Source organism: Amblyomma maculatum, chromosome 2, assembly GCF_055883805.1.
Source record: "Amblyomma maculatum isolate TAMU_Amacu chromosome 2, ASM5588380v1, whole genome shotgun sequence".
NCBI lineage: Eukaryota > Metazoa > Arthropoda > Arachnida > Ixodida > Ixodidae > Amblyomma > Amblyomma maculatum.
The window spans coordinates 224,067,242-224,080,728 of NC_139345.1; the positions used below are offsets into that span (position 1 = coordinate 224,067,242).

The 13,487-nt window shown below is 50.7% G+C and overlaps 1 protein-coding gene across 3 annotated transcripts in view; it reads left to right on the forward strand.

The window, feature by feature from the left end:
- Positions 1-13,487, forward strand: part of LOC146201376 (GATOR2 complex protein MIOS-like) — a 264,250-nt gene that overhangs the window by 151,483 nt on the left and 99,280 nt on the right. For 2 of the 3 annotated variants that reach the window (XM_084595804.1, XM_084595806.1), the window contains 2 exons: positions 533-595; positions 11,280-11,355. In XM_084595804.1, coding sequence (XP_084451930.1) covers positions 533-595; positions 11,280-11,355 — 139 coding nt within the window. The remainder of the gene's footprint in view (positions 1-532; positions 596-11,279; positions 11,356-13,487) is intronic. The other variant, XM_084595805.1, reaches the window with a different exon arrangement.

A 13,487-nucleotide genomic window follows, 5' to 3' on the forward strand; every position in this document is an offset into this window, starting at 1 on the left:
AGAGGCCACTAATATATCACTGCTGGGAGAAGGCCTCAATGAACAAAATCAAAATGTTCCTAGGAATGCATGTATCATAGCAGGTGTCTGAAAACAAGCGTTGCTAAAGGGAAAATTAAATTTTTTTTTTCGCAACCTTCGCACCATGTCGAGAAGAATGTATTCATATTATATTCATACTATGGTATTTCTGAACTCTGTTCTTTGTAGGAGCTCGGACGTATTCAACCAGAGCATGTAACATTGGTGCTGAGGTGGTATTAGTAATTTCACTCGTATGATAGTTACATTGTCTTAAGGCCATGTTCAGTGAGCAATTGTAGCGCAACTTTGCAGGGAGTCCTGGAAATTTGTTTCTTTACTTTTCCTACCAAAAACGTAATCCTGTATACGTCTGTCTTGTTTGTTTATTTTTCTACTTTTCCAGCTCTCGTTGCAAGGCTGGAAAGTCATCAGCTGTTATTTTCTTCTGAATCATTGAGCCTATTGTCACATTGTCATATACGGCTTTTTCATTTTTCATGAACTGCAGGCCATTCCAACTGCCACTACTATGGCGTCATCATTTCACGGCCTGACTTCATGTGATCTTCTGGTGGGTTTCGACAAGAACAAGATGAATGTGCAGGTCGTCTTCGTAACCGCCTAACAAAGGCATTCCTAGCACATGGGGAAATCGCGCGTGTAGCGTTTTCAAGTATATGACAGAAAAAAGCGCCAAACACATACTTCGTGCCAAGGATAACCTTCTTCAAGATTTTCTCATGGAAGAAACTCCTTTAAGCTCTGAATGCCACCTCTCCCTTTTGCCACAACGTATTCAACGGCCGCCCACTCTGTACGCCCAAGGGGCCGGAGTTAGATGTGCATCATTGTCATTATTAGCTGGACTGTTCTCACTGCAGGGCCTCTCCCATATTTCTCCAAATAACCCGGTTCTGTGCTAGCTGCATCTATTTTACCCGTGCAGACTTCCTAACCTCGTCCACCCACATGACTTTCGGCTGGCCCCTGCTACGCTTTCCTTCCCTTGGTTACCTTAAATGACCATTGGTTATCCTTTCTTCACACTACATGCCCATTTCTTCTTCTTGATTTCCACTGGAATGTCATTAACTCCAGTTATTTCTCTGAACCACTCTGCATGCTTCCTATCTCTTAACCATTTTCTCGTTCCGTAGCTATCTGCGTTGTCTGCGTTGAGTGTGTTTTCCATACAAGTACTGCGTTCGCATTCCATTTTGCAGAGTTTTTGCTGTACACATATCGTATTTACCCAATTCTAACACACACCTTTTTTCGGGGAAAACAAGTCTTAAAATTGCATGCGCGTTAGATTCGGGTACAAACCAAAACTGCCCCATAGCTGCCCATCGTCATCGCCATTATACAAGGTGGGAGCTCACGTGTTGCTGGCAACCATGGGAGCATGTACCGGCTCCCGACGGTATCATTGGCAACAAAAGTGTCTGAGCTGTACTGCAGAGCAGAGCAGGAGATCCGGATCCAGGTTCAGCTGGTCTAGAAGGAGGAACGGAAGAAGACATCCGGGGAAAAAGTGTTATTGGACCTGTACTGGGCAGAGAAGGACACCATTCGAAGGGCCTGTGGTGTGATAATTGGTCTGCTGGCAGAGGCACACTCGGGAGCGTTACGTACATGCAGGTGGAGAGCGAGATTCACGGTCAGTTGTTGGGCGAGTTGGTGACGATGTTCCATATCTACAGCGCGATAAACGGGACGAGAGAACACAATAACAGCGCTGTGTTTGTCGTTATTGTGTTCTCTCGTCCCGTTTATCGCGCTGTAGATATGGAGATTCACGGCTGGCCTCACGACTGTATGCACCCTCTGGGGGGTGGCAGAGGAGTCAACAGACCACGTGGTACTCGAGTGTCCAGCTATCTCTCCGCCTGCCCGTACGATGTCACTACCTATAGCACTCGGCTTTAGGCTTGGAAGTGGAGAGGCAGCCTCAGTGGATGCGATTGAGGCTACGAAGAGACGGTTGAAGTTTTGGTGACGAGCAGCAAGGAGCAACATTCCTGTGATGCGGCCGCTGCTACAGTGATTTTTTGTGGGCTTTTCTTTACTTTTTGGCCACGTCTTTAACTTTGTGAAGTTAAACCGACGACCCACTGGTGGGCCACCATCACCATCATCACGTCGTTTCCTGCGTTGCAGAAGCCACTTGCAACTGGTGTGGTGCTTGTCACTTGTCATTCCTCCGAGCGAGCTTGGTACAAAAGAATTCATGGAACGAACCGCCTTGCCTCACTTTTGCTACGTTTGTGGCATGAGTTCGTCGTCCGTAGCATGACAGTGGTGTTCTCTGGCAGCTTCTCCGTACGATATCGTTTTTGAGAATGAATGCAACGGCCATGAAGCTATTCTCGTGGTGTTCACCACGAGGATAGCTTTAAGCGTAACGTTATTCTGCACACAGAAAAGAGCGGCAGGAGGCATGCAGCCCGTCATTTTGATGTGCCAGAGAATTGTGGTAGCGACTGGCGAAGACTGAGAACTTCAATCTTTGAGTGCAAAATGTTAAGCAAAGGTCGCCACAGTCCACGAGCGGGGAGGTTTCCCGACCTTGAAGATGAGCTGGCTGACTTCACGAGGCAGCTGCATGTGGATGACATGCCAGTCACCACCGAGGTGCTCAAGGTGAAGGCCCTCGAGTTTGCGCGTAATCAAGGCTTCTCAAGAAGCCATTTCAAAGCGAGCCGGAATCGGATAACAAGATTCACGAAGCGCAAAGGATTTTCACCGTGTAGCAGACTGGTGTGTGCCAGAAGCTGCCGGAGGCATTCGAGGAGAAGCTGATTTCCTCTCAGCGATACATTCTATCGTTGCAACATAGCAACGCATATCAACTTGGGCAGATCGGAAACTTTGACCAAACTCCTATTTGATATGCCTGCTAATACCACACTGGAGTCGACTGAGGTGAAATAAGTCGAGTGCTTACGTCCTGCAACGAGAAGACTCGGGAAACCGCATTGTTGGCCTGTACTGTAGATGGTAGCAAATTGGCTTCTTTTCTTATTTTCAAGCTCAAAACACTCCCTAAGTCTGCAAACTTTCCGCAAGGCATTATAGTGCGTGCCAACGGGAAAGGTTGGATGGACACAGATCTCGTCATCGACTGGATTGACTGTGTGTGCCACAAGAGACTGGGTGCTAGCTTGGGGCTCCGCACCATGCTTGGTTTGGATGCCTTCAAGTGCCACTTTGACCAGCGTGTCAAAGACAAGCTTGCAGCTTGCCAGACTGACCTTGTGGTGATACCGGGTAGGATGACTTCCCAGCTACAGCGACTAGATGTATGTATCAACAAGCTTGTGAAAGACCAGGCACTGTACAGTCAGTGGCTAATGAATGGCTGCCACACTTTCACAGCCAGCAATAGGCTGAAGTGTGCCTCAATCGAGGAAATGGCCAGGTGAGTGGTTGAAGCTTGGCTTGGAATTTCATCAGTTATGGTTGTGAAGGCATTCAAGAAATGTGGAATTCTTAATGCCATGGACGGCACTGAAGACTAGATGTGGTCGGAGGTGAGAAGGAGATGTCCGAGAGTGACAGTGATACGTTTGAGTGAATAAATTGCCTGTTCCCACCTGAAAATATATAGATGGTTACACATTTTTTTTTCTTCGCGGATATCACATTCACGTTAGAAGCGGAGCTCGCAGTTGTTGTTTTTTTTGTTGTTTTTTTTTCGGTCCCCGAAATTGGGAGAGCGCGTTAGAATCGGGGGCGCGTTGGAATTGGGTAAATATGGTACTGCCGTGAGCACGCATTTGAAATTTTGCACCCTATTGAAAATATGCGCTTACTGAAAGGTGCTACCACCTTCTAGAATGCACAAGAAGTACTACAAATTATCTATGCCACTGTAGGAAAAGAACACTGACCGTGATTGTCGTGTCGCACTCTGTTCGGAGTTGCGCACCGCGGTTTCAGTTTCTCCACACGATAGCTACAGACGCATGAACTTTGATCTCTGTCTTTGTTAGGACACTAGCAGAGGCTCGTGAATACTTTCTAGGATTGTTTAAATTGCCATCCTGCATAAAAAAAAGGACCGATGTGACCTTCGGTTTTACGCATGATTTACGGCAACTTGTCCTCGCGGTTTTGTTTTCTCTGGTGATTGCAACAGAAACGCGAAAGTTGGTCCTATCTTTGTTGGGGTGCTAGTAGGGGACCATGAAGGCCGATTTTTATCTTTGTTGGTGCTTTCTCGCTCATCGACACTCATGCCATCGTTTTCCCATTTAGTTTCATTGATGCCATGACTAATACTCTCCCTATATATGTTCGCCTATTTTTCTGGACATTCACAATTTTGTTTGTATAAAATCAGGAATAAAAAAATTTGACACTGGGGGTAAACATTTTTCAAACATTTTCGACATTTAAGTGGAACCCTTTTCGCTAGCCTCCATGTTTCAGCCCTATAGGTGAGTACTGGTAAGATGCAACTGCTGTGCACTTTCCTCTTGAGCGTAACCGGTAAGCTGCTAGTCATAGTCTGGGAGTGCTTGCCAAATGCGCTCCATCCCAATCTTATTCTCCTTGTTATTTTCCTTTCATGCTCCGGATCTGCGGTTACTACCTATCATAAGTAGACATATTCGCCTACTACTTCCAGTGCTTCGCTATCTAAAGTAAACTGCTGTTCCTTCCCTAGGCTATTGAACATTACCTTAATCTTCTGCATATTGATTTTGAATTCTACCTTTCTACTTTTCCTGTCTAGGTCATCAATAATTCTTTGCAATTTATCCCCTGAGTTACTTAGCAAGGCAATGTCATCAGCAAATCGCAGATTACTGAGGTATTCTCCATCTACCCTTATCTCTAACTGCTCCCTTCCCAAGTCTATAGCGACAGAAATTGGCAGTGAAGTGCCTGCCTTTTTTTCTCTTTTGCACACCCCACACTGCGCTAGCCGCCGCCGACGCAGCGGCTAGCGCAGCTAGACCTAGACGCTCGGAGGGGCTCGGTCCTTCGCAGCAGCTGGATGGCGGTATTGAGCGCCTCCTGGATATAGTTACTCAGCGGATGGACGCAAGGGAGTCCTGTCTGACTGCCCAGGCTATGGAGATGGAAGCTCTCCTGCGCGACTTCGGTCGCCTTGTGCCAGCCGAGCTGAACACAGGTCATGAGTCTTTAGGCGTCACCGCCACCGCTGCCTCCAGCCCTGCCGTCGCTGGGCCTGCTGTCATAGCCGCCAATATCGTGCTCAGTGCGTGTGCATCATTGGACGTAGTGGAATTACCCACGTTTGACGGTACTATCTCGTGGGATGCTTACCACATCCAACTGGAAGGTATTGCGACGGCGAGAGGCTGGGACGAGCAAATAAAGGCATGGATGCTCGTCTCCAAACTGAGAGGCCGTGCAACTGAGTTGCTGCAGAACGTGCCGCCCCACCAGCTGGGCTCTTACACCGTCCGGGTGGGCCTCCTGTCCGACCACTACAGTGCTTCAGGTCAACCCCGTGCGCAGTACCACCGCCTGCGAACCCGCCGTCAAGAGCCCGGGGAGACATACCAGGACCTCGCCACCGCCATTGAGCGCCTGGTTCTGCAGTCGCTGCCGGGGGCACCTCAGAACGTCGTGGCCCTGGTCGGCACCGAGGCGTTTGTCGAAGCCATCCTACTCCCTGAGATGCAGCGCTTGGTCCGTTTTGGGCGTCCTGAGTGTCCGCGCCACCATCGCGCTCGCCATCAAGGCGGAATTGACTTTGTTGGCCACGCGGGGGTTGCCACCGTCTGCCGCGCGCACCGTCTCAGTGCAGACTCCTCGATTGCCAGTCCCTACAGTGGCCTCTAACCGACGTGGGCGTAACGACACCCGCACGACCTGCTTCTACTGCGGTCTGAGGGGGCACTACGCGAGGGACTGTGCTAGCCTTCCGACGTCGGAAAACGATTTGGCGGAACTCAGGGGGCACCGTTCCGCCGAATAAAGTCCGTCCCCACACTCCTTCGTTCGCTTTGTCCCCTCCTTTCGTCGGCTTCGATAACAACTGAAGCTCCCTACGTACTCGTCGACGTCGCTCTGCTTGATCGGCACGTAGAGGCCTTGGTCGACACCTGAGAGGCTGTCAATGTGCTGGACAAATCGTTTATTGTTAACGAGCCCCACCGGCTTCTTCCAGCCGCCAAAACCCGGCTCTTAGCTTTTAACGGCGTCTCGGTGGAGCAAGTCGGACGTGTCAGCGTCAATCTGATAGCGCTCGGAAAGACCTCCTCCACCGAGTTTGTTGTAGCAGACAGCCCTATTTGGCCAGTGGTCCTCGGGTGCGGGTGGTGCCAGCAAGCCGGAGTCGTCCTTAATTTTACCACAACAGAACCACGGGCGAGCTGAACTCTGCGTGGGCCGGGCTGGCTTAGCCGGATTTCCAGTCTCGGTGTCGCCCTGTGGCAGTCCCTGGTATCGGCGACCAAGCGTGCCTCAGAATCTGTGCGTTACCTCGCAACGAAGTGGCCACGTCGAGTCAAGCCGATCGACGTCACTACCGTGACTGTAGCGTCCGCCGTGACTCTGTCACCAGGTGCGGCAATGTGGGTGTATGCCAAGCTTGACAGTCCGATCACAGCGGACGTGCTTTTCGAACCCATCCGGTGTTCAGCTCCAGCCTGTGAGATGACCTTCCCTCGAAGCCTTCTGCCTGTGCTCAAAGGAGAGGCGCACATATTTATGCTTAACATCAGCCGTGCACCTCTCGTGCTAACTCCTGGCACTCAATTGGGTACAGCCTCAATCCTGAACTCCGGATCACCGGTTGCGTCTCTGCAACCTGAAGCACCGCCTCAGCACCCTCCAGCACCGGCGGTCCTACCATGGGAAACATTTAACTCTTTGGCCCCACCCTCACCGACGCGGACCTTGCCTCTCTCAAGGCCTTGCTGCTCGAACATCGCAGTTGCTTTGCTCTAAGCGCCGGTGAACTCGGTTTGCAATTCCTGGTCCCAACACCGGATCAACACCGAAAACCGCGAGCCCATTCATCACCAACCTTGCCGTGTAGCGCCAGCCGAACGGAGAGTCATTCAGCAGCACGTATGTGACATGCTTGACCAGGAAATCATTGCCCCGTCTTGTAGCCCTTGGTCCTCCCCTGTAGTCCTTGTGCGCAAGAAGGATGGAACACTCCGCTTCTGCATTGATTATCGCAAGTTAAATGCTATTACTCACCTCGCCGTGTACCCTCTTCCCCGCCTCGACGATGCACTTGATCGCCTGAAGGGGGCCCGTTATTTTTCCACCCTAGATCTGCTCTCGGGCTACTGGCAGATGCCTGTTCACCCCGATGATGCGGAAAAGACGGCTTTCGTGACTCCCGATGGTCTTTACCAGTTCAACCGTATGCCCTTCGGTCTCTCGAATGCTCCAGCTACCTTTCAGCGCCTCATGGACCGCGTCTTAGGCAATATGAAGTGGACTATGGCGTTGGTCTACCTGGACGACGTAATTGTCTACGCGGCTACGTTTGAAGAACACCAAACGCGACTCAAACTCGTCCTCGAAGCCCTTACCTCTGCTGGGCTTCGCTTAAAACCAAAGAAATGTTTCTTCGGTTTTGCAGAGGTGACGTACTTGGGTCACGTTGTGAGCCGGCATGGCATCCGTCCCAACCCTGAAAAACTAAAAGCCCTTACGGTTTACGAAGCTCCCACCACCGCCAAGGAGCTGAAAAGTTTCCTTGGATTTGCTTCGTATTTTCGTCGTTTCATTCCGGACCTTGCCAAGCGAAGCGCTCCGTTGACCGCCCTGCTGAAGAAGAATGCAGCGTGGCGTTGGACGCCGGTCCAACAGCTCGCGTTCCTTGACGTCAAGCACGCCCTCCTCAAGCCTCCTTCCACATTAGCCCACTACGACGAATAGGCCCCCATCGTCCTCCACACGGATGCCAGCCAAGATGGGCTCAGCGCTGTCCTGCAGGAAGACGAGTCTGGTGAACACAAAGTTCTAGCTTATGCCAGCCGCCAGCTTTCCAACGTAGAGTGCCGCCGCCACTCTTCGGAACTCGAGTGCCTCGCCGTCGAGAAGTTCCGTCCCTACCTGTACTGCTGTCATTTTACCATAGTCACGGACAATAGCGCTCTCACTTGGCTGCAGTCTGTCATACACTTAAATGCCAAGATTGTACGCTGGTCACTGCAACTTCAAGAGTATGATTTCACCATAGTGCATCGGCGCGGTTCTGCCCATCAAGATGCCGATTTCTTTTCTCGCCACCCTTGTCCCGTGACGGCTTTGACGGATTTCAGGACTGCACAAACGCAAGATCCCGACATTGCGGCCATAGTCCAATCCCTTGGCACCGCCGCCACGCAGGTCTTCATAAACTGCGCCGGGTCTATCGAATTAAAGATAATCTCTTGTGTCATGTGAGGTGGCTCCGTGGTTGACCACCCGTGTGGTTGCCAGTGGTGCCAGCAACACTGCGGTCACAAGTCTTGCGCGGCCTACACGATGCTCCCACAGCTGGTCACCTTGGTCCTAGCAAGACCTACGCACGAGTGTCGGAGCGCTTTTGGTGGCCTAATATGTCCAGAGACGTCAAGGAACACGTTGTGTCCTGCCAGACGTGTCAATACCGGATATCGTCCACATGAATAACCAAGCCACCTCCTCAGGCTTTTTCGCTGCCGAGTTCACCTTTCGAACTGGTTGGACTGGACCATCTGGGCCCATTCCCGAAGACGCCCGCTGGAAACAGGTATATTCTGGTTGTGATCGACTACTTTTCCAAGTGGGTCGAAGCACTGCCCGTTCCAGGCAGCTCTTCCGCTCATGCCGTTTTGTTTGTGGAACAGCATCTCTTTGTACTGTGAAAAACTGCGCCGAAATAAACACACCACAAGACAGAAGACAGGACAAAGGCGCTACTCACAACTGAATTTATTGAAACCCACGAGTGATCTTATATAGGCGAAGTTTCCAAAGGGAAAGAAGGATGGGGAGAAAGATAGGGGAAATCATCAAATGACCATCGAGAACGCAAGGAAAAAAAAAAACTCGGTTAATGGATAGCAGAATCTAAAAACCTAATTTCGGAGGCCAGAAGAGATAATGAGGGGATGCTGATTATCTCTTCTCGCCTCCGAAATTAGGTTTTTAGATTCTGCTATCCATTAACCGAGTTTTTTTTTTTCCTTGCGTTCTCGATGGTCGTTTGATGATTTCCCCTATCTTTCTCCCCATCCTTCTTTCCCTTTGGAAACTTCGCCTATATAAGATCACTCGTGGGTTTCAATAAATTCAGTTGTGAGTAGCGCCTTTGTCTTGTCTTCTGTCTTGTGGTGTGTTTATTTCGGCGCAGTTTTTCACAGTACAAATATGAACCAACTAGCCCAAGAAACGGTATTAGAACAGCATCTCGTTCTTCGGCATGGTGTGGCCCGACGCCTCATCACGGACAGTGGGAGCTGCTTTATGTCCCATGAATTTGAGCGAGCCCTCCACTCCTTCGGCATTACGTATTCTACTACATGCGTCAATCATTCCCAGTGCAATGGCCTTTTGGAGCGTGTTAACCGCACCCTTACGGATATACTCGCCTCCTACGTGGCTGCGTCCCACAGAAACTGGGATCGTCTTTTTTCTGCGGCAGCTTTTGCACTCAACACTGCGAGGCAAGAAACAACGCATGTCACGCCGTTCTCAGTCGTCTATGGCAGAACACCCTCCATCCCTCTCGACGCGCAGTTGGGCCTTCCCCATCAGACTGCGTCACCAACTGACTCCGCCCAACGACTTCGTTACGCCCGCTTCGAAGCTCAGCGCAACCTGCTCACGGCTCATGCGCGTGTGCAAGTGGCCAATGCGGCAGCACCACCACTTCCCTCCTTCCGGTCCGGTGACTTGGTCCTCGTTTGCCGCACCATCCGCGCGACTGGCCGTGCCACGAAGCTCATGCCTCGATATCGCGGCCCTTACCGTGTCGTTGAACGGCTCGGCCCCGTGACATACCGCCTCGAAGACCTCCCCGAGCATCGACCACATTTTCCCATCACATTTTCCTGGAGCATGTGTCAAACATGAAGCGATATGTCAACGGCGCCAGCATTGACTCTGACTTAAATACCGGGTCATCATCACTACTGTCGTCGCCTGCCGCTTCATTGCCTTCCCCACGAAATGCCGCCCCATAAGTGGAGCGCCTGCAGCAGCTCACCGACACTTTCTTCCCCCCCTCCCCCCCCCCCCCCCCCCCCCCCGGTGGAAAGATGTTATGGCGCGCGCCAAGGAGCGCTGCGCCAGAAAAAGAAGAGGCGCGGGACGAGCGCGAGACAAGCGCGCAGTGCCAGCGCGAGGGTTAGAGAACAAAAGGAGAGCGCCGGGGCAAGTGGTGTTTGCCTGGTGTCCTCCGTTCTTCTGTGTCTATCTCTAGACGGGCACAGTGTCCCACAACAGTATCTACCCCCCCTTGTCGTAGGATTTGATAGGAAGAAGAACATTGTTTGGACCATTTTGATGCAAGTGGTGGGTTTTGGTGGTGCAGTCACCACCTGTCCATACACTTGCAGTGCTTCCTCTGTGCAACCCAAGAGTGGGCTCATCTGCGATAGTTCGAGCATCCCGGACAGAAGGAGCTTGATTTGCTGTTGCCGCATGCATATGGATCCTCTCCAAGAAAATGAACATCCTCAACAGTGCTTGCATTTATTCCAAGGGAAGTTAAGTTGCATTGGTGTGACATTCACAGCTGGCATCCACTGTGAGCTGGCAGCACCAGGAATGTCTGGCACCACTAAGTTGCATTGGTGTGACATTCACAGCTGGCATCCACTGTGAGCTGGCAGCACCAGGAATGTCTGGCACCACTCACTCGGATCGGTAGTGGCTGCGAGGCTCACATATTCTGGAAACGTTGGCCACAAGGTTATTGGTGCACAGTGGTAGAGCGACTGCACAAAGGTACACAAATGCATGTCTCCCAAACCATGCAATGCAACCCTTTGGAGTTTGGCTGCGAACGCTACGAAACCAAGCAGGGGGAATCAGTGTCCAGTACTGATCCCTACCTAACTAAGGGGACGGGAGTTGGCAGAAGTCCAAAAAAGCAACGGGTCCTTCGCGCAGTACATGTCATGAATTGCCATGCCTTCCACAGAGAGGACTTGCTGTGTAGCAAGAGAGTGCATCTTGTTCCATTTGTGTTGCAACCAGTATCCTGAGGCGTATTGGTGATGGGGACTGTGTATCTTGCTGTGTACTGCTTATGATGTATCCTTCCTTGTACTTCTCAACTACAGCCAGAAGACCTGGGCAAGAATGCAGAACTCTGTCCTGGAGATTCCCATCTACGTGGCCTCTGGTCTTGGCTTGACTATATCCTTTGGCCCATGTTTTGTAGCAAAAGAGATTGAGCTTACTTTGGGGCCTCATTTGATAGGAATTAAAAAGAAAGGCTGATGGTGCTAGCCTCCATTTTGCTTCCAGGAAATGGCACCCTACCTGGAGTGGCAAGCGGTTGAGATTTCTTTAGTGTCTCTCAAACTGAGCTTCCCATTTCAGCTGGTCATCTGATGTGCCATGTGGGCGTGGCACATGAGTGCTATGCATGAAGCATTGCACGTAGGTGGTGGAGTAAATTCACTGTCTCAGTATACACTCTCTTGCAGCCATCCACAGAGCCCCGGGAGGCATCAGTAACCATCCTATGCTTATTCTGGCTCGCTTTCTGATAGTAAAAATGGCAACAGCTTTAGCTCTAGCATACTGCGTAACCCTTAACATGGCCACGGTGACCTGGCAGGTTGTTCACACAGCGAACAGCGACACAGGCAGCATCTCTTCTTCTTCGTTCCTTTCTTGACACTTCCTTCATCGCAGACGAAGCCCTCTGGGTGAGTCTGGGCAACGATGGCAAGGTTTTAGTCTCGCGACGTGGGTAACCTCAGTGTGTGCGGCCGCATTTGGTGAGGCAAGCAATCTGATACTAATTTTGTCCAATATTACGTAGGGACCGGTATAGTGCATTTTCTGGCTTAGACCACGTTTCTGCGTTGGTTGCCAGACAGACTCGCCAGGGAGCTAGGCAATGTGGCGATGATGGTTGTCGTAGCAGGATTTCAAGTGCTGTTGAGAGGTGAGAGAGGCAGGCTATCCAGAGGGTTCTTCTGCCCGGCAGAGCTTGGCAACCTCAGGATCGGCATCTGTGAAGAATGGTAGGGTGCTGTCGAGGGTGCATCGAGGAGAACTGGCATAAAGAAGAAAAAACAGACTGTAACGCGTTGTTTCCTGCTGAGCGGTATTGTATACATATGTTATAAATGATAGCACAGTGTCCCAATTCTTGTGGTCGGCGGCGATGTACATGGCGATCATGTTGGTGAGCTTCCGGTTCGTTCGCTCGTTCAGTCCATTTGTTTGAGGATGATAAGGAGTAGACCAGGAAGAGCACCAGTGGTACATTTGTTACTGGCACACTGGGCACAGCTAGCCACATACTTCTCAGTGGTTTCCTGCATCCGCGGCCAACAGAAGCATTCTTGGATGCGATCCTCGCCCAGGTGTCCTGAAGTGGGATCGTCATGCATGGTGCCCAAAACAGGATCGTAGGCTGTCAGGTACCACCAGAGCGGAGGCCACAATAGTCCTTCTTGCAGTGAAACTGCTCAACGGCGAGGAACCCTTGCTCAGTAATTGTTTAATTGCGCTCAAGTTTGCTTAAAGAGTGACAGGCATAAGCTATAACATGTTCCTTGTTGCCATAATGCTGAATCAGCACAGCACCGATGCCAACACCAATGGTGTCAGTATGCACTCCCGTGGAGGCAGAAGGGTTGAAATGCTGAAGAATCGGGTGTGATGTGAGTAGAAACTTAAGTTGGTGAAAAGAAGAGTCAAAATTGGACGTCCACCCTTAGGGAGCGTCTTTGCGGAAAAGGCTCGTTAGCGGGTGAGCGATGTCAGTGAAACAGGGAATGAAGCGGTGAAAATATTAGCTAAGGCCGAGGAAACTTGGAAATTCCTTTACATTCTAAGGTGTTGGAAATGATGCAACGGTTGCGGTCTTCTGTGGGTCAGGTCTGACTCCTCCATGATCAATGATGTGCCCAAGAACCAAAGTCTGCCATTCACCACACTAGAGACAGCTTCATGTGGCTGGTTTGCATTTGGCGCCATATTTGTTCAACACATACCTTCGCCATCTTTGCTGCTAACGGTCAGCTTTCCTGAATAAGGCCGCATGTAGCTGTGTAGAAAGACAGGCAGGAGGAGGGCATCTCGGTGTGATTTGTTGCCTAATTATCTTGCATAGTCTTCCGGCTGAAGCTGTGAAAAAACAAATTGTGGAAGTATACACTTTCACCTTTGATAGCATTTCTGTTGTATTGAATTTTTATCATCAGCCAATAGACTGATTTCACTAGGAGTTTCGCTAGGCCACCACTGCTGCAGTGGATGCTGTCTCTACATGTTGGAAAGTGTTTCTCTCTTATTTCTTGACAGTGTAG